This window comes from Ranitomeya imitator, chromosome 6, assembly GCF_032444005.1.
Source record: "Ranitomeya imitator isolate aRanImi1 chromosome 6, aRanImi1.pri, whole genome shotgun sequence".
In the NCBI taxonomy this organism is placed as follows: Eukaryota; Metazoa; Chordata; class Amphibia; order Anura; family Dendrobatidae; genus Ranitomeya; species Ranitomeya imitator.
Window position 1 is genome coordinate 500,306,133 of NC_091287.1, and position 25,621 is coordinate 500,331,753.

Below are 25,621 nucleotides of genomic sequence, written 5' to 3' on the forward strand. Positions count from 1 at the left end.
CAGAAGATCGAAGCTCAGGAAAGGCAACCTGGAGAACACCTTGGAGTGGAACACACCATCTCTCTACACCCCATACCCAATTTGTAGGCCTAATGCAGCGTAGTTTCCAACAACTACTAAACGAGAGCATGAAGATCGAAGCAATGGAGAGGAAACCTGGGGAACACCTTGGAGTGGAACACACCATCTCTCTACACCCCATACCCAATTTGTAGGCCTAATGCAGTGTAGTTTCCAACAACTACTAAACGAGAGCCGGAAGTTCGAAGCTCAGGAAAGGCAACCTGGAGAACACCTTGGAGTGGAACACACCATCTCTCTACACCCCATACCCAATTTGTAGGCCTAATGCAGTGTAGTTTCCAACAACTACTAAACGAGAGCATGAAGATCGAAGCAATGGAGAGGAAACCTGGGGAACACCTTGGAGTGGAACACACCATCTCTCTACACCCCATACCCAATTTGTAGGCCTAATGCAGTGTAGTTTCCAACAACTACTAAACGAGAGCATGAAGATCGAAGCATTGGCGAGGAAACCTGGGGAACACCTTGGAGTGGAACACACCATCTCTCTACACCCCATACCCAATTTGTAGGCCTAATGCAGTGTAGTTTCCAACAACTACTAAACGAGAGCATGAAGATCGAAGCAATGGAGAGAAAACCTGGGGAACACCTTGGAGTGGAACACACCATCTCTCTACACCCCATACCCAATTTGTAGGCCTAATGCAGTGTAGTTTCCAACAACTACTAAACGAGCGCATGAAGATCGAAGCATTGGCGAGGAAACCTGGGGAACACCTTGGAGTGGAACACACCATCTCTCTACACCCCATACCCAATTTGTAGGCCTAATGCAGTGTAGTTTCCAACAACTACTAAACGAGAGCATGAAGATCGAAGCAATGGAGAGGAAACCTGGGGCACACCTTGGGGAGGCAGACACCGTTAGTAGGCCCTACCAAAGTTGTACCCCCAATGCAGTTTTAAAATTCCTAGAGGCTAAAAACAAGACTATTGACGCTCAGCTTTTTTCAAAGGAACACAGCTGAATTGAGTGGCGCAGACAGACACAGGTAGTAGGACTTAAACCAAAAATGTGGCTCACTGCAGCTTAAAAAAGTTACAGGGGTACACAAGCAGCAGTGCTCTGGGCAGTGGAGGACAATTTCAATAGTGGACCGCCTACTATTAAAAAAAGGATGCTCTAAAATAGGTTCCAGGGGTCCACGGGCAGCAGTGGTGTGGTCAGTGGACGAGTATTGGAAGGAGGGACCGCAGACAGGCGTAGTAGGCCTAACATAACAAAATTAGGCTGTAGACACTGTAAAATTGGTTCCAGGGGTACACGGGCAGCAGTGGTGTGGTCAGCGGAGGAAAATTGGAATTAGGGACTGCAGACAGACTTTGTAGGCTGTCCCCTGTGGACCATGCATCCAACACATTAACCCAGTGCGCCGTAATGGACACGTAACTTTTTGTGGACATGCCTACTGGTCCATGCGTCTCTTGTCAGGTGCACCTTTCTACTGTTTGATTGCCTGAGTGCTATGACAATGCAGACTTTTTCATGCCGCTGGAGGGCTGGGATGGCTTTTCTCGCAAAAGAAATGTCGACTGGGTAGCTTGAACCGTTGCACAGCGTAGTTCATCTGGGCTTTCTAAATATAAAACAAAGAAAAAATGGAGGCTACATGCACTTTCAGCTGGGTTCCAGGGGTACACGGCCAGCATTGGTCTGGTCAGTGGAGAACTATTGGAAGGAAGGACCGCAGACAGGCTTCGAAGGCCTAACATAATAACAGATGGCTGTAGGCAATTTTAAATTGGTTCCAGGGGTACACGGGCAGCAGTGGTGTGGTCAGTGGAGGCCTAGTGGAAGGAGTGACCGCAAACAGGCATCGAAGGCCTAACATAATAACAGATGGCTGTAGGCAATTTTAAATTGGTTCCAGGGGAACACGGGCAGCAGTGGCCTGGTCAGTGTAGTAGTAGTAGAAAGAACGGACCGCAGACAGGCATCGAAGGCCTAAAATAAAAAAATTGGGCTGGCTGTAGGCAATTTTAAATTGGTTCCAGGGGTACACGGGCACCAGTGGTGTGGTCAGTGGAGGCCTAGTGGAAGGAGTGACCGCAAACAGGCATCGAAGGCCGAACATAATAATAGATGGCTGTAGGCAATTTTAAATTGGTTCCAGGGGAACACGGGCAGCAGTGGCCTGGTCAGTGTAGTAGTAGTAGAAAGAACGGACCGCAGACAGGCTTCGAAGGCCTAACATAATAAAATTGGGCTGGCTGTCGGCAATTTTAAATTGGTTCCAGGGGTACACGGGCAGCAGTGGTGTGGTCAGTGGAGGCCTAGTGGAAGGAGGGACCGCAGACAGGCTTCGAAGGCCTAACATAAAAAATAGGGCTGTTGGCAATTTAAAATTGGTTCCAGTGGTACAAGGGCAGCAGTACAATGGTCAGTGGAGGCCTAGTGGAAGGAGGGACCGCAGACAGGCTTCGAAGGCCTAACATAAAAAAATAGGGCTGTTGGCAATTTAAAATTGGTTCCAGGGGTACACGGGCAGCAGTACAATGGTCAGTGGAGGCCTAGTGGAAGGAGGGACCGCAGACAGGCTTCGAAGGCCTAACATAACAAAAATGTCAATACAATGGTATTGTCAGTGCCAGGCATTGAAGGATGTCAGCGCATAGACTAAACATTGGTGGAGCTGTGAGAGATAATTTTGCAAGTGGTAGAGCACTGTTTGAGCTGGGGGGGGGGAACTGTCTTGTGGCCGGCGGTACAGGCCCAGGGCCCCTCATATTACAACGGTGTGTCTAACGTTGGGTGCGCACCACCACCGCCAGAGACACTTTATTGTACTATGAGGGACCCAGTGGCAGTGCCGTCGACCAAAAGCGGGCACACCCACCTCTTCAGACAAACAGCACTCTCACGGGTGCTGGCGCCAAGTGGCGATACCACGGCCCCGTGTGGGGAGTTTGGCCATTTAATGAGGTGTAAACATGTCGTATGCTGGACAATCAGGTGCAGAAAATTACGAGATTGGAAAAGTCATTCAGAATTGTCCACAGGCAAGACCTTTTCATAGGAAAGCTAGGTGTCAGCCGGGCAAGGTGGGGCAAAAGAATTCGAAATCCAGTTGTGGTTCATTTTAATGAAGGTTAGATCATCTACATTTTGGGTAGCCAGACGAGTCCTTAGTATTGAACCTGCAGCACTGAATACTCTTTCTGATAGGACACTAGCTGCCGGGCAAGCAAGCTCCTGCAATGCATATTCTGCCAATTCTGGCCAGGTGTCTAATTTGGATGCCCAGTAATCAAATGGGAATGACGGTTGAGGGAGAACGTCGATAAGGGATGAAAAATAGTTTGTAACCATACTGGACAAATGTTGTCTCCTGTCACTTTGAATTGATACTGCAGTACCTGTCCTGTCTGCGGTCATAGTAAAATCACTCCACAACCTGGTCAGAAAACCCCTCTGGCCAACGCCACTTCTGATTTCTGCCCCTCTAACACCTCTGGTCTGCTGGCCCCTGCAGCTCGTGTGAGAACGATCACGGGCGCTGTGTGCAGGGAATGCCAGAAGCAAACGGTCAACAAGAGTTGATCGTTTGGTTGCTAATATTATTTCCAAGTTGTCATGTGGCATTATATTTTGCAATTTGCCTTTATAGCGAGGATCAAGGAGGCAGGCCAACCAGTAATCGTCATCGTTCATCATTTTAGTAATGCGTGTGTCCCTTTTGAGGATACGTAAGGCATAATCCGCCATGTGGGCCAAAGTTCCAGTTCTCAAATCTGCGGTTGTGCTTGGTTGAGGGGCAGTTTCAGGCAAATCCACATCACTTGTGTCCCTCCAAAAACCAGAACCCGGCCTTGCCGCGCCAACAATTTCCAGTGGCCCCGGAAAAGCTTCCTCATTAAAAATATAATCATCCCCATCATCCTCCTCGTCCTCCTCCTCCTCTTCGCCCGCTACCTCGTCCTGTACACTGCCCTGGCCAGACAATGGCTGACTGTCATCAAGGCTTTCCTCTTCCTCAGCTGCAGACGCCTGATCCTTTATGTGCGTCAAACTTTGCATCAGCAGACGCATTAGGGGGATGCTCATGCTTATTATGGCGTTGTCTGCACTAACCAGCCGTGTGCATTCCTCAAAACACTGAAGGACTTGACACATGTCTTGAATCTTCGACCACTGCACACCTGACAACTCCATGTCTGCCATCCTACTGCCTGCCCGTGTATGTGTATCCTCCCACAAAAACATAACAGCCCGCCTCTGTTCGCACAGTCTCTGAAGCATGTGCAGTGTTGAGTTCCACCTTGTTGCAACGTCTATGATTAGGCGATGCTGGGGAAGGTTCAAAGAACGCTGATAGGTCTGCATATGGCTGGAGTGTACGGGCGAATGGCGGATATGTGAGCAAAGTCCACGCACTTTGAGGAGCAGGTCGGATAACCCCGGATAACTTTTCAGGAAGCACTGCACCACCAGGTTTAAGGTGTGAGCCAGGCAAGGAATGTGTTTCAGTTGGGAAAGGGAGATGGCAGCCATGAAATTCCTTCCGTTATCACTCACTACCTTGCCTGCCTCAAGATCTACAGTGCCCAGCCACGACTGCGTTTCTTTCTGCAAGAACTCGGACAGAACTTCCGCGGTGTGTCTGTTGTCGCCCAAACACTTCATAGCCAATACAGCCTGCTGACGTTTGCCAGTAGCTGCCCCATAATGGGAGACCTGGTGTGCAACAGTGGCAGCTGCGGATGGAGTGGTTGTGCGACTGCGGTCTGTGGACGAGCTCTCGCTTCTGCAGGAGGACGAGGAGGAGGGGGTGCGAACGGCTACAGCCAACTGTTTCCTAGACCGTGGGCTAGGCAGAACTGTCCCAAACTTGCTGTCCCCTGTGGACCCTGCATCCACAACATTCACCCAGTGTGCCGTGATGGACACGTAACGTCCCTGGCCATGCCTACTGGTCCATGCATCTGTTGTCAGGTGTACCTTTGTGCTCACAGATTGCCTGAGTGCATGGACGATGCGCTCTTTAACATGCTGGTGGAGGGCTGGGATGGCTTTTCTGGAAAAAAAGTGTCGACTGGGTAGCTCGTAGCGTGGTACAGCGTAGTCCATCAGGGCTTTGAAAGCTTCGCTTTCAACTAACCGGTAGGGCATCATCTCTAACGAGATTAGTCTAGCTATGTGGGCGTTCAAACCCTGTGTACGCGGATGCGAGGCTAAGTACTTCCTTTTTCTAACCATAGTCTCATGTAGGGTGAGCTGGACTGGAGAGCTGGAGATCGTGGAACTAGCGGGAGTGCCGGTGGACATGGCAGACTGAGAGACGGTGGGAGATGGTATTGTTGCCGCCGGTGCCCTAGATGCAGTGTTTCCTACTACGAAACTGGTGATTCCCTGACCCTGACTGCTTTGGCCTGGCAAAGAAACCTGCACAGATACTGCAGGTGGTGCGGAAAATGGTGGCCCTACACTGCCGTAAGGGATGTTGCGTTGGCCGAGGGTGCTACAACCTTAAGGGACGTTTGGTAGTTAGTCCAAGCTTGCAAATGCATGGTGGTTAAATGTCTATGCATGCAACTTGTATTGAGACTTTTCAGATTCTGCCCTCTGCTTAAGGTAGTTGAACATTTTTGACAGATGACTTTGCGCTGATCAATTGGATGTTGTTTAAAAAAATGCCAGACTGCACTCTTTCTAGCATCGGATACCTTTTCAGGCATTGCAGACTGAGCTTTAACCGGATGGCCACGCTGTCCTCCAACAGGTTTTGGCTTTGCCACGCGTTTTGGGCAAGATATGGGCCCGGCAGATGGAACCTGTTGCGATGTTGATGCCTGCTGCGGCCAATCGGGGTCAAGAACTGGGTCATCTATTACCTCTTCTTCTAGCTCGTGTGCAACTTCGTCTGTGTCACCGTGTCGGTCGGTGGTATAGCGTTCGTGATGGGGCAACATAGTCTCATCAGGGTCTGATTCTTGATCATTACCCTGCGAGGGCAATGTTGTGGTCTGAGTCAAAGGACCAGCATAGTAGTCTGGCTGTGGCTGTGCATCAGTGCACTCCATGTCAGATTCAACTTGTAATGGGCATGGACTGTTAACTGCTTCACTTTCTAAGCCAGGGACGGTATGTGTAAAGAGCTCCATGGAGTAACCCGTTGTGTCGCCTGCTGCATTCTTCTTTGTTGTTGTTTTTGCTGAAGAGGACAAGGAAGCGACTTGTCCCTGACCGTGAACATCCACTAACGACGCGCTGCTTTTACATTTACCAGTTTCACGAGAGGAGGCAAAAGAGCTAGAGGCTGAGTCAGCAAGATAAGCCAAAACTTGCTCTTGCTGCTCCGGCTTTAAAAGCGGTTTTCCTACTCCCAGAAAAGGGAGCGTTCGAGGCCTTGTGTAGCCAGACGACGAACCTGGCTCCACAGCTCCAGACTTAGGTGCAATATTTTTTTTCCCACGACCACCTGATGCTCCACCACTACCACTACCCTCATTACCAGCTGACAATGAACGCCCCCGGCCACGACCTCTTCCACCAGACTTCCTCATTGTTTTAAAAACGTAACCAAACTAACGGTATTTGTTGCTGTCACACAACTTACACGGTGAGCTATAACTTCAGTATGATTTAGCTACCCCTTTACAGGTGGGTGAGACCACAACGAAAATCAGGCACAATGTTACACACTCTGTTTTTGGTGGCACCAAATGAGAGAGATGCCACACACGCAGGACTGTCACTGAAGCACAAATGTTAATATTAATCTCCCACTGTTTTTTTTTATTTATTTATTTTTTTTCAGGGAGACTTTAGAAACAAAATAAAATAAAATGATTTTTTCAGGAAGAATTTAGAAACCAAATAACATAAAATGATTTTTCCAATGACAATTTAGAAACCAAATAAAAAAAAAAAAAAAAAAAGAAAAAGGCTTTCTATGCCCCACTGAGTGAGAGATGCCACACACAGGAGTCAGGAGTGGCACACAAGCCCAGAGGCCAATATTTTTCTCCCAATGATTGATGTAGTGATTTTTTCAGGTAGATTTTGGAACCCAAATCAAGCAAAAAAAATAATAGGCTTTCTATGGCCCACAATTGGAGAGAGAGAGAGAGATGGCACACCCAGGAGTCAAGACCGGCACACAAGCAGAAAGGGCAATATTAATCTCCCACTGATTTTTTTTTTTTTTTTCAGGGAGACTTTAGAAAAAAAAATAATAGAATAAAATGATTTTTTCAGGAAGAATTTAGAAACCAAATAAAATAAAATGATTTCTTCAGGGAGAATTTAGAAAACAAATAAAACAAAAAATAGGCTTTCTATGGCCCACTGAGTGAGAGATGACGCACACAGGAGTCAGGAGTGGCACACAAGCCCAGAGGCCAATATTTATCTCCCACTGATTGATTTAGTGATTTTTTCAGGTAGATTTTGGAACCCAAATCAAGCAAAAAAAATAATAGGCTTTCTATGGCCCACAATTGGAGAGAGAGAGAGAGATGGCACACCCAGGAGTCAAGACTGGCACACAAGCAGAAAGGGCAATATTAATCTCCCACTGATTTGATTTTTTTTTTTTTTCAGGGAGACTTTAGAAAAAAAAATAATAAAAAAAATGATTTTTTCAGGAAGAATTTAGAAACCAAATAAAATAAAATGATTTTTTCAGGGAGAATTTAGAAAACAAATAAAACAAAAAATAGGCTTTCTATGGCCCACTGACTGAGAGATGGCACACACAGGAGTCAGGAGTGGCACACAAGCCCAGAGGCCAATATTAATCTCCCACTTTTTTTTTTTTTTCAGGGAAAATTTATAAACCCAATAAAAAAAATTATAAATAGGCTTTCTATGGCCCACTATCTGAGAGAGAGAGATGGCACGCTTAGGACTGGCACACAAGCCCAAAGGCCAATATTAATCTCCCTTTTTTTTCAGGGAGAATTTATAAAACCGAAAAAAATAAATAAATAGGCTTTCTATGGCCCACTATTTGTGAGAGAGATGGCACGCTCAGGACTGGCACACAAGCCCAGAGGCCAATATTAATCTCCCACTTTTTTTTTTTTTTTCAGGGAAAATTTATAAACCCAATAAAAAAAATAATAAATAGGCTTTCTATGGCCCACTATCTGAGAGAGAGAGGTGGCACGCTTAGGACTGGCACACAAGCCCAAAGGCCAATATTAATCTCCCTTTTGTTTTTCAGGGAGAATTTATAAAACCAAAAAAAAAAAAAAAAATAGGCTTTCTATGGCCCACTATTTGTGAGAGAGATGGCACGCTTAGGACTGGCACACAAGCCCAAAGGCCAATATTAATCTCCCACTGATTGATTTATTGATTTTTTTCAGGTAGAATTTAGAACCCAAATAAAGCAAAATAAAAAATAGGCTTTCTATGGCCCACTGAGTGAGAGATGATGCACACAGGAGTCAGGAGTGGCACACAAGCCCTGAGGCCAATATTTTTCTCCCACTGATTGATGTAGTGATTTTTTCAGGTAGATTTTGGAACCCAAATCAAGCAAAAAAATAAATAGGCTTTCTATGGCCCACTGACTGAGAGATGGCACACACAGGAGTCAGGAGTGGCACACAAGCCCTGAGGCCAATATTTTTCTCCCACTGATTGATGTAGTGATTTTTTCAGGTAGATTTTAGAACCCAAATTAAGCAAAAAAATAAATAGGCTTTCTATGGCCCACTGAGTGAGAGATGGCACAGACAGGGATGGCACTCTAGCAGAAATGCCAATCTTAATCTCCCACAAAAAAAAAAAAAAAAAAAAAAGGAACTGTCCTTCAATTACTATCTCCCTGCAGTAATCTCAGCCAGGTATGGCAGGCAGCAATAAGGAGTGGACTGATGCACAAATTAAATAAAAAGTGTGGACAAACAAACAAGATAGCTGTGCAGAAAGGAAGGAACAAGAGGATTTGTGCTTTGAAAAAAGCAGTTGGTTTGCACAGTGGCGTACACACAGCAATGCAGCTATCACAGAGCCTTCTAGGGCAGCCCAATGAGCTACAGCGCTGAGAAAAAAAAAAAAAAATGTAGCTTCCACTGTCCCTGCACACCGAAGGTGGTGTTGGGCAGTGGAAATCGCTACAGCACAAGCGGTTTGGTGGTTAATGGACCCTGCCTAACGCTATCCCTGCTTCTGACGAAACGGCAGCAACCTCTCCCTAAGCTCAGATCAGCAGCAGTAACATGGCGGTCGGCGGGAACGCTCCTTTATAGCCCCTGTGACGCCGCAGACAGCAAGCCAATCACTGCAATGCCCTTCTCTAAGATGGTGGGGACCAGGACCTATGTCATCACGCTGCCCACACTCTGCGTTTACCTTCATTGGCTGAGAAATGGCGCTTTTCGCGTCATTGAAACGCGACTTTGGCGCGAAAGTCGCGTACCGCATGGCCGACCCCGCACAGGGGTCGGATCGGGTTTCATGAAACCCGACTTTGCCAAAAGTCAGCGACTTTTGAAAATGAACGACCCGTTTCGCTCAACCCTAGTCCAGATAATTCCGGTACCGGAAAAATCGGTACCGGAATTATCCGTATCTGTGTGCCCGTGCGTTTCTGTGGCACATCAGTGTGGCACACGTGTGCCGTCCGTGTGCCCACTGGGTACCACACACACCGTGCTGGGTACCACATGCACCAGCATCTGGTGCTGAAGCCGCCATTGATATCTTCCCTGCAGCAGCGTTTGCTGTAGAGAAGATATGAATATTCCTTTTTTTTTAAGTTTCTCGTGTTTAAAATAAAGCTCCATGTCCCCACCCCCCTCCCACTCCCTGTGCGCCCCCCCATCCCCGCTGTTCTTAAAATACTCACCCGGCTCCCTCGCTGGCTGGCTCTGCTTCCTGTCCTGGCCACACCTTCTACTGTATGCGGTCACGTGGGGCCGCTCATTTACAGTAATGAATATGCGGCTTCAGCCCTATGGGAGGTGGAGCCGCATATTCATGACTGTAATCGGTGGCCCCACGTGACCGCTCATACAGTAGAAGGTGCGGCCAGGACAGGAAGCAGCGCCAGCCAGCGAGGGCGTATTACGGCCGTATTACGGCCGTAAAATACGGACTGTATTGTCTTACGCCGAGTGTGACGCCAACCTAAGGGTTTGGAAACCCTGAGTGGTTAAAAAATGTGACATGCTCAGTCTTCAAGCCGCTTCCACTCGAAAGCCGCCAGCTCTCTATACTGCACAGTGTTGAGAGAAAGAGAAAGATGCTGACGCAACAACGACGCCGTGTGCACATACCCTTAGGTATAGACAGAAAGTTGATGGCAGAGGAGCTGTTGCAAGAACCACATCAGCGCTGTCTCAGGAAAATGACTGGCAGTGTTTTCCTGAAGCGGCTTTACCAGGGAAGATTTGGTGGCTGTGCTGGCATCTAAATGACATTGTGTGAACAAATCCTTAGGTATACAGAGAATGACGCCAGTTCAGGGAAGCGGCATCGGCAATCAGCGGTTAGTGTTTTCCTTTGAATGAGAAAACTCAGCATCTAAGGATATTTGCACTTTCCTGAAGTTGCTTCAGGAAAAAGCCACTGTTTTCTCTCCTGAAGCAGATCCGCCAGGAAGAATCCGCATGAAAAAGAAGGTGTTCTTCACACATTCCCTTAGGCTCGGTGGACACACAGTCTTTTTGCTGAGTTTTCAAAGCAATAACTCCAAGAGCCTGATTCATCATTGCATTACCTACATTTTTGGGGGCCTGGATACATCTCAATGAGGGACTTTTTCATTTGTGACAAACATTTTGCCTTCTTTTTCAAAGTTGTCTTTTTCCACATGTTTTAGACAAAGACTCGAAAATCTCTGTGCTCATAAACCCTCGCACTTCTATTTATTCTGCCACAATGGCCTTCAGGACAAAGAACCTCTTCATACAAAGAATTGTGAATTGGCTGAATTTGAAACATCATTATTTTCCTTGTAAATGTTCTTACTCATCATGTTTAGGAAACATCCTGGGAATGGGTGAACAATGGAATAGCTGAGTCTTTGCTCTCTAAAGCTGAATGGGTTAAAATGCTGTTCTTTTCACAAAGCATTAATAGTATCAGCGTTCAGGCCGCCTTGGCTCTTGAAACCTCTGGTTATATTTTCCATTGCGTGGATTATTTTACAAACTCTGTTTTGAAATATCATAACATTACAGCCCTTCTCTGTGTTAATGTTGCATGTAACACGCTTCCCGAGCGCCTTCTCAATAGTGTTCTCCATTGCGTTATTGAATTATTTCTGCTAAATTTTGCAATATGGGTTTTGGTTTTATTGGGTTGAGCAGAATAATAGTATGATTTATCATGAGAATTGTCTCAGAGAACATTCAGGGGAACAAACTTACAATAGTACACGTGATTAGCTTGATGCTTGCATATACAGAGCCCCGAAGTGCTAGAAGAGCAAAATCATCCTCAAGTGACCCCATTTTGGAAATTATACCCATTTATCTACAGGTGTTGTGACTATTTTGACTCCATGGGTGTTTTCCAGAAACACGCAGTAGTGGATGTTGCTGAGTGAAAATTGCAAACTGCTATTGCTGTGCTCAGTATGTTGTAGTCACCAGTACGTTGTAGTCACCAGTACGTTGTAGTCACCAGTACATTGTAGTGTCCAGTACATTGTAGTCACCAGTACGTTGTAGTCACCAGTACGTTGTAGTGTCCAGTACGTTGTAGTCACCAGTACGTTGTAGTCACCAGTACGTTGTAGTGTCCAGTACGTTGTAGTGTCCAGTACGTTGTAGTCACCAGTACGTTGTAGTGTCCAGTACGTTGTAGCGTCCAGTACGTTGTAGTGCCCAGCTCATGCTTCTGGAGACATGCACCTGTAAATTAGACTGGCCGATCATGGGTGTTGCTACAGGGTGTCAGCTCTCCTATAGAGCTGACACCCCCATTTGATAGTGGCGGCGCACAGCGTGAGCCCGTGCAATCACGAAGAAGAATATATACGGCGGTTTGCGGGAACACTGCTTCCGCAGCGCCATACATATACGGCACATGTCAGGAAGGGGTTAAACAGTAAAAACGAACAATACTTGGATGACGCACAGATATAATCTGCGTGCAATTAGTTTATTATCACGTACCCAATAATTTCAATGGGAACGTTTGGATAATAAACAGACATTTCTTTTTTTGAGGGGTGGGAGGAAAACTGATCCACCAAAAAACATGGACATGTGAACAGTCCCATAGACTCTAATAGAGACAAGTTTTTTGTCATGGACAGAACACGCATGTAAAAAATGGACAACTGAATGAGGCTTTATTCAACAAAAAGCTTTTTCTTTTTTTAAAGTGCATTGGAAGTGTTTTTTATGTGGCTTTTAGAAAAGAATTTCATGTAAAAAAAAACATATATGTGTGAACATGCCCTTTTCTAGACCAGAGGTATATCTCCATCACCTGGAGCAATGCATCAGTTTATTGCTGTAGCCCTGTATCTGCTGTACATAAAAATAAAACCATAGAAATGAGCCGAAGCATAATGGAGGTCAGACAGTGTCCAAAGTGATTCCATTGACCTCATAATAGCGGGGGGCTCTTTCGTGAGTCTCTTAGGGTTTCTGTCGGAATTCTGTTTTTCGAGGATTTTGATGAAAAACCTGGCACAATACTCAGCAGAGAGCTCTGTACGTGTGCGAAAATGCACTAATAACGCATGTTTGGTTTTTACTTGGGAATTTTCTGCATCTAATTCAAGTCTATGGGTAAATTCTGCATAGTGTATAGGCGCGAGAACGTGCTGCGGATTTGTAACGCGCACCGCAGGTCAGTGTACACAGCATTAAAAGAGTAGTTGGCATGAGATTTCTATAAATCCCATCCACTTTTTCATAACTGTAGTCGTGCTTTCACGCTGTGTTCTTTGCTACGTTCAGTGGTCCGGTCGGGACTTACATCCAAAGCCCCCGCAATATGAGATTCGGGCGTATGCGCCGGCGGGGCCATTGACTATGATAGTGCAGACGGAGTCACCATGTGCTTTGTCGTGCATCATTTTCAGGTGAATACGCCTACTGGAGGTGGACACCCATACATTTTGTGGGGATTTGGTCATAAGCCCCAACAGGACCATTAAACAGGGCAAAGAACGCAGTGTGAGACCACCATAAGACACTGCTTTTTTGAGTAGTGAAAATATGAAGTGTCAAAAACTCTGCGAATACTCATGATACATTGCATACAGTCAGCGCCATTTTAAATAGTGATTTTTGCAATTTGGCCGCATGACACTTTGCATAGAGGTAAGTTTAGAGACATTGTCCATTCCTGTAATGACGCAGGGGGGTAGTTTAGATCCATTTAATACACATACTACTTTACAAGTCAGTACCTTGGTAATACTGTATGGGTGTACATCTGTGGAGTTTTCCGTTATGGTAATTGGTTTTGGTGCTTTCCAAAGATTTTCCAAGATGGAAATATACACCTTCGCGTTATGACTGAAGGGTCTCTCCGCAAGGTCTGAGACTTCCAACAGAAGTTCATATTGCTTATCCCCAAACTTCAGAAACTGACTTCCTACAAGAAGAAAAAAAAATGAAAAGCTCGAAAACTGCATGTAAAACTGCAAACATGAAACCTGCTATACGCAAAAAAACACAGACATACGTGCGATGAAAGAAGTTTTTCATAAAGTTCCCTTACAGGGCTCGTTCATAAGAGCATATAATCGGTCTGTGTGGTGTCCAAGTGAGTCACAAACAGCACACAGAGAGCAGACAGACCATTATACAGCTGTGCCGGTGCACATGTATATATACAGTATATTTATTTTTTTCCTGAAGAAAGTACAATTGCGCAATTTTAAGCAAAAGGGGAAAGTGATGGCGAAGGGTCTAGGAGACCACTACTTGAGATACAAATATCAGGTAGGAAAATTCAACTCAGCTTCTGAAAGATGTTATAAACCACAGTTAATTTATGTTTTAAGGGAGTGCAATCACTTTTTCACACAGGACCCTGTAGGTTTGGATTTCTTTTTCCCTCGATAATAAAAACCTTCATTTGTAAACTGCATTTTGAGATTACTTGTGTTATCTTTTTCTAATATTTACATTTGTTTGGTGATCTGAAACATTTAGGTGTGACAAACATGCAAAAGAATAGGAAATCAGGAAGGGGGAAAACACTTTTTCACACAACTGTATATAATAGCCCTTTATAATCAGATACTTTCGACCCCAAAACACAAGGAGGAATTTTTATCATAACTGTTTTCAGTATCCAAGTCTTTAGCACTGCAACTTTTTTTCTAGGTTATTCGCATCAGTTTTGTGGATTTTACTTTTCGCATCAGAAATAGCGGTATGAAATGATATACAATGTCTTAGATTATTTTAGAATATATTGTAAGATATGCAATGCAGGGTTCCTGCTCCTTGGAAGATGGAATTTTTTTGGAAAACACTCCGGGTTAGCAACATATGCAAATCATGTGGTGAGGCTCATTATAAGGCCGGGATCACACATGCGAGAAACACGTCCGTGTCTCGCATGTGAAATCTAAGCTCTGGTGCCGGCACTTGGGAGCGGAGCGTGCGGCTCCATGTGTTGCTATGCGGCCGCACGCTCCGCTCTGGAGTGCCGGCGCCAGAGCTTGGATTTCACATGCGAGACACGGACGTGTTTTTCGCATGTGTGATCCCGGCCTAAGATCGAATATTGACTTATAGAGCAGTTACCTCCAATAGGTGGACCTAGAGAGGCAGATAATTTGCACAACCATTCCCCAGGGACCATTGCTTGGCCTATAAGGGTACAGTATGTTCAGAAGGATTTTGTAGGATTTTTTGGAGAAAATCTACTACTAAAATGACTCCTGTTCACTTGGTGTTAATCCTCTTTGCTGTTCATATAAGTGGGTTTTTAAAGCTTTTTTTCTTGTTCACTTTAGGTTTTGTAAAACGCTTGGTGAAAAAAAAAAGGAACTTCTTTGAAGCGGATCCTGATGAAATTTGCTCCAAACTTGGAACAGTCCAACCATAAGACTGCAAAAACACGGCAGAAAAAAGAAAACCTAACCCACTTCAAAACTGCTCGCGGAAAATAAATACTCCAAAAAAGTCCCTAAAAAGTGACTGTTTCCTGAATGGTTTTTGAATACTTATAAAATATTCTGTTTGTACATAGCCTACGTCTCTACGCCAGCTTGGTGGGCTCTACAAGGAGAATTGGCATCTCTTACACTGCACTGACTGGACTCACCACTACTGCTCTTTGAGGACCGTCTCTTGCCATTCTTGTGAAAATGATTTATAATAATTTTTAGGAGATAAATCTTTTCAAATAATCAGAATTTATGTAATAAGAAACACAGCTGACACACATAAACACGATGATTATAGGAACTGGGAACCAAACGTGGTTGTTATCCCTCCGTGACCTTAATCTCTTCTGTTTCTGCAAACATTCAATTTATTAAATGTGTCCAAGAAAAGAAATGTGGAATATAAACATCCGGAAGAAAAAAAGCAAATCTCCACTGTTGCAAACAAAGGGCCAACATAAGGCTCCCGAGTCCCAGTGTAAAATCTGTAAGAGGAACTCCCACCTAAATGTGTTTACATCTACAATAAATGAACGGACCCCCATTTATTGGGCAATTAAATGCAATTACTACAATACAATTCATCTTTAGGACCCCTCCCCTTCCCACAGAATCTACTAAATAATTGGAATAGGCTTATAGGGTTTTTTCTAAAAATTGAAGTTAACCCCTATCATTAGGATTGGGGATGACTTGCTGATTGGAGCCGCTGATAGTGTGGTCAGCCTCTGTTCCACTCATTGTCCATGGGACTGCTGATGATAGCTTTCTCAGGCAGTTCTATAGACAATGAATGAAGTGAAGGTCGAGTATACGCATCTCTTCCTGTCCATTTAAGGTGGACTCGTTCCCAGTGTTTCAGAGCCCCATGATTGTTGCTGTCCCACCATTCAAATCCCAGGTGATCAGCAATTATTTCATGCTCTGTGGATAGGGATAACTCGGGATTCTCAGAAAACCCCTTTAAAGACTACATAATTCCTCCTTGGTTTTCTCCCATTTGGGCCCACTGATTACTAAATCCTTATGGGCCATTCAGTTCTTGGGATCACTATCCCTAAATCAGACAAATGTACATCATGATTTAATAAATGGAGGATGAGAGATAAGGGAGAAAGCCCAAGAACTCCAGTCTTTTTCTTACAGCACATATAGATGCACCTGACTACCTTTGACTAAGAACCAGGGCCTGTGTTCACTAGCTGTGTCAATCTGCTGGATATTAAACAGAGTTGAGTGTGTTGCTGGTAAATGACCAGCAAAAATGTGAGCTATAGCTGGGTGAGAGACATGCCAAGGTCCAGGGCCGGCTCCAGGTTTTCGTGGGCCCCAGGCAAAAGAGTCTCAGTTGGCCCCTTTAACGCATACCATAATTTATGAAGCACAGATACAGCAGAGAAATATATTTATAGTACAATGCCAAATATTTCACTTACTTCTTACATGAGTGATATCTATTGTAAATTCTACAATAGGTCAGAAACCAGACAGTATAGACCTCCATACAGTATTATGGGCAACACATAGTGCTCCATACAAAATAATGAGTCCCATATATTGATCCATACAGAAAAATGGACCCCATATAATGCTCCATACAATATAATGAGCCCCATATATTGCTCCATACTGTATATAATAGGCCCCATTTATTGCTCCATACAGTATAATTAGCTCCATATATTGCTCCATACTGTATAATGGGCCCATATAATTCTCCATAAAGAATAATGAGCCCCATCTATTGCTCCATACAGTATAATGAGCCCCATATATTGCTCCATACATAATGGGGCCTGTTATGACCTGGTGGTCAGGACAATAATGGACCTGGTGGTTAAGAGCACACGGAATGACCTGATAGTTACAAGTAATGTAGGACGAGCTCTGAGACGTGGGAACTCTGCTGTTGTGAATTCTGTGGCAGAGCTCCCTCCTGTGGTCACAAGTGGTACTTCGGCTGATTCTCTCTCTGAGCTTCTGTTGGTGGAGGGAAGTGGTACTGCGGCTTCTGAGTTTCCTCCCTCAGGTGATCTGGTGAGGTCGTTAGGTGCTTCTCTACTTAACTCCACCTAATGCTTTGATCCTGGCTTCCTGTCAATGTTCCAGTGTTGGACTTGCTTTTCCCTGGATCATTCCTGTGGCCTGCTGCTCTGCATAGCTAAGTTCTTCTTTGCTATTTGTTTGCTATTTTTTCTGTCCAGCTTGTCTAATTTGTTGCTGGAAGCTCTGGGACGCAAAGGGTGTACCTCCGTGCCGTTAGTTCGGTACGGAGGGTCTTTTTGCCCCCTTTGCGTGGTTTTCTTTAGGGTTTTGTGTAGACCGCAAAGTTACCTTTTCTATCCTCGATCTGTTAAGAAAGTCGGGCCTCACTTTGCTGAATCTATTTCATCTCTACGTTTGTCTTTTCATCTTAACTCACAGTCATTACATGTGGGGGGCTGCCTTTTCCTTTGGGGTATTTCTCTGAGGCAAGGTAGGCTTATTTTCTATCTTCAGGCTAGTTAGTTTCTCAGGCTGTGCCGAGTTGCATAGGCAGAGTTAGGCGCAATCCACGGCTGCCTCTAGTGTTGTTTGGAGAGGATTAGGGATTGCGGTCTGCAGAGTTCCCACGTCTCAGAGCTCGTTCTATGATTTTGGGTTATTGTCAGATCACTGTATGTGCTCTGACCGCTATGTCCATTGTAGTACTGAATTGCCTTTCATAACAGTACAGGAAGCCAAAAATACTAATGATTCTCAATAGAGGGAAAAAAGAAGTTCTGAGACCATTTTTTTTTCTTTGCACTGTGTTTTGCCTTTTTTTTCCCCTAGACATTTGGGTGGTTCAGTACACAGGTGTAGCGATGGACATTAGAAGTCTGTCTTCATTTGTGGATCAGCTCTCGGCAAGAGTACAAAAGATTCAAGACACTGTTGATCAGAAAGCTATGTTGGAACCAAGAATTCCTATTCCTGATTTGTTTTTTGGAGATAGAACTAAGTTTCTGAGTTTCAAAAATAATTGTAAATTATTTCTGGCCTTGAAACCTCGCTCCTCTGGTGATCCAGTTCAAAAGGTTTTGATTGTTATTTCTTTTTTGCGCGGCGACCCTCAGGACTGGGCATTTTCTCTTGCGCCAGGAGATCCTGCATTGAGTAATATCGATGCGTTTTTCCTGGCGCTCGGATTGCTGTACGATGAACCTAATTCAGTGGATCAGGCAGAGAAAAATTTGCTGGCTCTTTGTCAGGGTCAGGATGAGATAGAGGTATATTGTCAGAAATTTAGAAAGTGGTCCGTGCTCACTCAATGGAATGAATCTGCGCTGGCAGCTATGTTCAGAAAGGGTCTCTCTGAAGCCCTTAAGGATGTCATGGTGGGATTTCCTATGCCTGCTGGTTTGAATGAGTCTATGTCTTTGGCCACTCAGATCGGTCGACGCTTGCGTGAGCGTAAATCTGTGCACCATTTGGCGGTATTACCTGGGCTTAAACCTGAGCCTATGCAGTGCGATAGGACTTTGACCAGAGTTAAACGGCAAGAACACAGACGTCTGAATGGGCTGTGTTTCTACTGTGGTGATTCCACTCACGCTATCTCTGATTGTCCTAAGCGCACTAAGCGGTTCGCTAGGTCTGCCACCATTGGTACGGTACAGTCAAAATTTCTTCTGTCCGTTACCTTGATCTGCTCTTTGTCATCGTATTCTGTCATGGCATTTGTGGATTCAGGCGCTGCCCTGAATTTGATGGACTTGGAGTATGCTAAGCGTTGTGGGTTTCTCTTAGAGCCCTTGCAGTGTCCTATTCCATTGAGAGGAATTGATGCCACGCCTTTGGCCAAGAATAAGCCTTAATACTGGACCCAGCTGACCATGTGCATGGCTCCAGCACATCAGGAGGTTATTCGCTTTCTGGTGTTGCATAATCTGCATGATGTGGTCGTGTTGGGGTTGCCATGGCTACAAGCCCATAATCGAGCATTAGATTGGAAATCCATGTCGGTGTCCAGCTGGGGTTGTCAGGGGGTACATGGTGATGTTCCATTTCTGTCAATTTCGTCATCCACCCCTTCTGAGGTTCCAGAGTTTTTGTCTGATTACCGGGATGTATTTGATGAGCCCAAGTCCGATGCCCTACCTCCACATAGGGATTGTGATTGTGCTATCAATTTGATTCCTGGTAGTAAATTCCCAAAAGGTCGGCTGTTTAATTTATCCGTGCCTGAGCACGCCGCTATGCGCAGTTATGTGAAGGAATCCCTGGAGAAGGGGCATATTCGCCCGTCATCGTCACCATTAGGAGCAGGGTTCTTTTTTGTAGCCAAGAAGGATGGTTCGCTGAGACCTTGTATAGATTACCGCCTTCTAAATAAGATCACGGTTAAATTTCAGTACCCCTTGCCATTGTTATCTGATTTGTTTGCTCGGATTAAGGGGGCTAGTTGGTTCACCAAGATAGATCTTCGTGGTGCGTATAATCTGGTGCGAATCAGGCGAGGAGATGAATGGAAAACTGCATTTAATACGCCCGAGGGTCATTTTGAGTATCTAGTGATGCCATTTGGACTTGCCAATGCTCCATCAGTGTTTCAGTCCTTTATGCATGACATCTTCCGAGAGTACCTGGATAAATTCCTGATTGTGTACTTGGATGACATTTTGATCTTCTCGGATGATTGGGAGTCTCATGTGAAGCAGGTCAGAACAGTTTTTCAGGTCCTGCGTGCTAATTCTTTGTTTGTGAAGGGATCAAAGTGTCTCTTTGGTGTGCAGAAGGTTTCATTTTTGGGGTTCATCTTTTCCCCTTCTACTATTGAGATGGATCCTGTTAAGGTCCAAGCCATCCATGATTGGACTCAGCCGACATCTCTGAAAAGTCTGCAAAAGTTCCTGGGCTTTGCTAATTTTTATCGTCGCTTCATCTGCAATTTTTCTAGTATTGCCAAACCATTGACCGATTTGACCAAGAAGGGTGCTGATTTGGTCAATTGGTCTTCTGCTGCTGTGGAAGCTTTTCAAGACTTGAAGCGTCGTTTTTCTTCTGCCCCTGTGTTGTGTCAACCAGATGTTTCTCTTCCGTTCCAGGTCGAGGTTGATGCTTCTGAGATTGGAGCAGGGGCTGTTTTGTCGCAGAGAGGTTCTGATTGCTCAGTGATGAAACCATGCGCTTTTTTTTCCAGGAAGTTTTCACCTGCTGAGCGAAATTATGATGTGGGCAACCGAGAGTTGCTGGCCATGAAGTGGGCATTCGAGGAGTGGCGTCATTAGCTTGAAGGAGCTAAGCATCGCGTGGTGGTATTGACTGATCATAAGAACTTGACTTATCTTGAGTCTGCTAAGCGGTTGAATCCTAGACAGGTTCGTTGGTCGCTGTTTTTTGCCCATTTTGACTTTGTGATTTCGTACCTTCCGGGCTCTAAAAATGTGAAGGCGGATGCTCTGTCTAGGAGTTTTGTGCCCGACTCTCCGGGTTTGTCTGAGCCGGCGGGTATCCTCAAGGAAGGAGTAATTGTGTCTGCCATCTCCCCTGATTTGCGGCGGGTGCTGCAAAAATTTCAGGCTAATAAACCTGATCGTTGTCCAGTGGAGAGACTGTTTGTCCCTGATAGGTGGACCAATAAAGTTATCTCTGAGGTTCATTGTTCGGTGTTGGCTGGTCATCCTGGAATCTTTGGTACCAGAGAGTTGGTGGCTAGATCCTTTTGGTGGCCGTCTCTGTCGCGGGATGTGCGTGTTTTTGTGCAGTCCTGTGGGATTTGTGCTCGAGCTAAGCCCTGCTGTTCTCGTGCCAGTGGGTTGCTTTTGCCCTTGCCGGTCCCGAAGAGGCCTTGGACACATATCTCTATGGATTTTATTTCTGATCTTCCCGTTTCTCAAAAGATGTCAGTCATTTGGGTGGTCTGTGATCGCTTTTCTAAGATGGTCCATCTGGTACCCTTATCTAAATTGCCTTCCTCCTCTGATTTGGTGCCATTGTTCTTCCAGCATGTGGTTCGTTTACATGGCATTCCAGAGAATATCGTTTCTGACAGAGGTTCCCAGTTTGTTTCAAGGTTTTGGCGAGCCTTTTGTGGTAGGATGGGCATTGACTTGTCTTTTTCCTCGGCTTTCCATCCTCAGACTAATGGCCAGACCGAACAAACCAATCAGACCTTGGAAACATATCTGAGATGCTTTGTTTCTGCCGATCAGGATGACTGGGTGTCCTTTTTGCCTTTGGCTGAGTTCGCCCTTAATAATCGGGCCAGCTCGACTACCTTGGTTTCGCCATTTTTCTGCAATTCTGGGTTCCATCCTCGTTTCTCTTCAGGACAGGTTGAGTCTTCGGACTGTCCTGGTGTGGATACTGTGGTGGACAGGTTGCAGCAGATTTGGACTCATGTAGTGGACAATTTGACCTTGTCCCAGGAGAAGGCTCAACGTTTCGCTAATCACAGACGCCGTGTGGGTCCCCGACTTCGTGTTGGGGATCTGGTTTGGTTATCTTCTCGTCATATTCCTATGAAGGTTTCCTCTCCTAAGTTTAAACCTCGTTTCATTGGTCCATATAGGATTTCTGAGGTTCTTAATCCTGTGTCTTTTCGTCTGACCCTTCCAGATTGTTTTTCCATACATAACGTATTCCATAGGTCATTGTTGCGGAGATACGTGGCACCTATGGTTCCATCTGTTGATCCTCCTGCCCCGGTTTTGGTGGAGGGGGAATTGGAGTATATTGTGGAGAAGATTTTGGATTCTCGTGTTTCTAGACGGAAACTCCAGTATCTGGTTAAATGGAAGGGTTATGCTCAGGAAGATAATTCCTGGGTTTTTGCCTCTGATGTCCATGCTCCCGATCTTGTTCGTGCCTTTCATGTGGCTCATCCTGGTTGGCCTGGGGGCTCTGGTGAGGGTTCGGTGACCCCTCCTCAAGGGGGGGATACTGTTGTGAATTCTGTGGCAGAGCTACCTCCTGTGGTCACAAGTGGTACTTCGGCTGATTCTCTCTGTGAGCTTCTGTTGGTGGAGGGAAGTGGTACTGCGGCTTCTGAGTTTCCTCCCTCAGGTGATCTGGTGAGGTCGTTAGGTGCTTCTCTACTTAACTCCACCTAATGCTTTGATCCTGGCTTCCTGTCAATGTTCCAGTGTTGGACTTGCTTTTCCCTGGATCATTCCTGTGGCCTGCTGCTCTGCATAGCTAAGTTCTTCTTTGCTATTTGTTTGCTATTTTTTCTGTCCAGCTTGTCTAATTTGTTGCTGGAAGCTCTGGGACACAAAGGGTGTACCTCCGTGCCATTAGTTCGGTACGGAGGGTCTTTTTGCCCCCTTTGCGTGGTTTTCTTTAGGGTTTTGTGTAGACCGCAAATTTACCTTTTCTATCCTCGATCTGTTAAGAAAGTCGGGCCTCACTTTGCTGAATCTATTTCATCTCTACGTTTGTCTTTTCATCTTAACTCACAGTCATTATATGTGGGGGGCTGCCTTTTCCTTTGGGGTATTTCTCTGAGGCAAGGTAGGCTTATTTTCTATCTTCAGGCTAGTTAGTTTCTCAGGCTGTGCCGAGTTGCATAGGCAGAGTTAGGCGCAATCCACGGCTGCCTCTAGTGTTGTTTGGAGAGGATTAGGGATTGCGGTCTGCAGAGTTCCCACGTCTCAGAGCTCGTTCTATGATTTTGGGTTATTGTCAGATCACTGTATGTGCTCTGACCGCTATGTCCATTGTAGTACTGAATTGCCTTTCATAACACTCTGCTGACCGCAATCCCTAATCCTATCACGCACACTAGAAATAGCCGTGGATTGCTCCTAACGCTCCCTATGCAACTCGGCACAGCCTAAGGAACTAGCTAGCCCTGAAGATAGAAAAATAAAGCCTACCTTGCCTCAGAGAAATTCCCCAAAGGAAAAGGCAGCCCCCCACATATAATGACTGTGAGTAAAGATGAAAATACAAACACAGAGATGAAATAGATTTAGCAAAGTGAGGCCCGACTTACTGAACAGACTGAGGATTGGAAAGGATGCTTTGCGGTCAGCACAAAAACCTACAAAAGACCACGCAGAGGGCGCAAAAAGACCCTCCGCACCGACTCACGGTGCGGAGGCGCTCCCTCTGCGTCCCAGAGCTACCAGCAAGCAAGACAACTCATGACTTCTTCCTTTCTAATTCTCTTAATCTCCTGGCTCTTACTGAAACCTGGATCCAGCAGTCAGACACCACCGCTGCTGCTGCTCTTTCATATGGTGGACTACACTTTTCTCATACCCCAAGATCAGACAACAGAGCAGGTGGAGGCGTTGGTCTGCTCCTTTCACCCAAATGTACTTTCCAAGTTATCCCCCAAGTACCCTCACTTGTTTTCCCTTCCTTTGAGGTCCATGTGGTCAGACTCTACGCCCCCTTCTCCATGCGAGTGGCGGTGGTGTATCGTCCTCCCGGCCCCTCTCATCAGTTCCTGGATCACTTTGCCACCTGGCTTCCACACTTTCTCTCCTGTGACACCCCCACCCTTATCATGGGTGATTTCAACATCCCCATTGCCTCTCCCCTCTCCCCATATGCTTCTCACCTTTTATCTCTATCCTCCTCTTTCGGCCTCTCGCAGCATACTAACTCTCCAACACATGAAGATGGAAACTCCCTCGACTTGGTCTTCTCCCGGCTTTGCTCAGTGGATGATTTCACAAACTTCCCTCTCCCACTCTCTGACCACAGCCTTCTTTCATTCTCTATCAAGAACTGCCATCCCGCTCAGGTCACCCCCACTTTCCACACTTATAGAAACATACATGCCATTAACACCCAGAAACTTATGAAGAACTTGCAGTCCTCATTGGCCCCAATCTTCTCCATCTCATGTCCTGATTCTGCTCTGAAGCATTACAATGAAACCCTGCAAAGTGCTCTGGATGAAGCTGCTCCTCCTATACATAAAACAACTCGGCACAGACGGCAACAACCGTGGCACACGCTGCAAACACGTTTCCTGCAGCGGTGCTCCAGGTGCTCAGAACGTCTGTGGAGAAAATCTAATCTACCCGAAGATTTCATCCATTATAAGTTCATGCTAAAGACATACAATTCTGCCCTTCACCTCTCCAAACAAACCTACTTCAACACCGTCATCACCTCCCTGTCCAATAACCCTAAACGTCTCTTTGACACGTTCCAGTCCCTACTCAACCCAAGAGAGCAGGCCCCAACCACGGATCTCCGTGCTGACGATCTGGCCAATTACTTCAAAGAAAAAATTGACCACATTCGACAGGAAATCATCTCCCAATCTCTTCATACCATGCACTGTCCTCCCTCCCCCACTGCATCTAGTTCACTCTCTGACTTTGAAGCAGTTACAGAAGAAGAAGTAAGCAGGCTCCTTGCATCTTCTCGCCCGACCACTTGCACCAGTGACCCCATTCCGTCACATCTCCTCCAGTCCCTTTCCCCGGCTGTCACCTCTCACCTAACAAAAATATTCAACCTTTCCCTCACTTCCGGTATTTTTCCCTCCTCATTTAAGCATGCCATCATACATCCATTACTTAAAAAACCATCCCTCGATCAAAACTGTGCCGCTAATTATAGACCTGTCTCTAATCTTCCCTTCATCTCTAAACTCCTCGAACGCCTGGTCCACTCCCGTCTTACCCGCTATCTCTCAGATAACTCTCTTCTCAACCCTCTTCAATCTGGCTTCCGCTCTTTACACTCTACTGAAACTGCCCTCACTAAAGTCTCTAATGACCTACTAACAGCTAAATCTAATGGTCACTACTCCATGCTAATTCTCTTGGATCTCTCCGCAGCATTCGATACTGTGGATCATCAGCTCCTCCTCACTATGCTCCGCTCCATCGGCCTCAAGGACACCGTTCTCTCCTGGTTCTCCTCCTACCTCTCTGACCGATCCTTCACTGTATGTTTTGCTGGTTCCTCCTCCTCTCACCTTCCCCTTACTGTTGGGGTTCCTCAAGGATCAGTCCTAGGCCCCCTCCTCTTCTCGTTGTATACTGCCCCTATTGGACAAACAATCAGTAGATTTGGTTTCCAGTACCATCTCTATGCTGACGACAGCCAATTATACACCTCTTTTCCTGTTGTCACGCCGACCTTTTTAGAAAACACCAGTGATTGTCTTACCGCTGTCTCTAACATCATGTCCTCCCTCTATCTGAAACTAAACCTGTCAAAAACTGAACTCCTCGTGTTCTCTCCCTCTACTAACCTACCTTTGCCTGACATTGCCATCTCCGTGTGCGGTTCCACCATTACTCCAAAGCAACATGCCCGCTGCCTTGGGGTCATCCTTGATTCTGACCTTTCATTCACCCCCCACATTCGATCACTGGCTCGCTCTTCTTACCTGCATCTCAAAAACATTTCTAGAATTCGCCCTTTTCTTACTTTTGACTCTGCAAAAACTCTTACTGTTTCACTTATTCATTCTCGTCTGGACTATTGTAACTCTCTACTAATCGGCCTCCCTCTTACCAAACTTTCCCCACTCCAATCTGTCCTGAATGCTG

General features: G+C 45.6%; 1 protein-coding gene across 1 annotated transcript in view; it reads right to left on the reverse strand.

Annotated features, from left to right (window-relative positions):
- Nucleotides 1–25,621, reverse strand: part of CDH17 (cadherin 17) — a 106,704-nt gene that overhangs the window by 34,558 nt on the left and 46,525 nt on the right. The window contains exon 6 of the mRNA XM_069731707.1: nt 13,416–13,603. Within this exon, the coding sequence (XP_069587808.1) occupies nt 13,416–13,603 (188 nt within the window). The remainder of the gene's footprint in view (nt 1–13,415; nt 13,604–25,621) is intronic.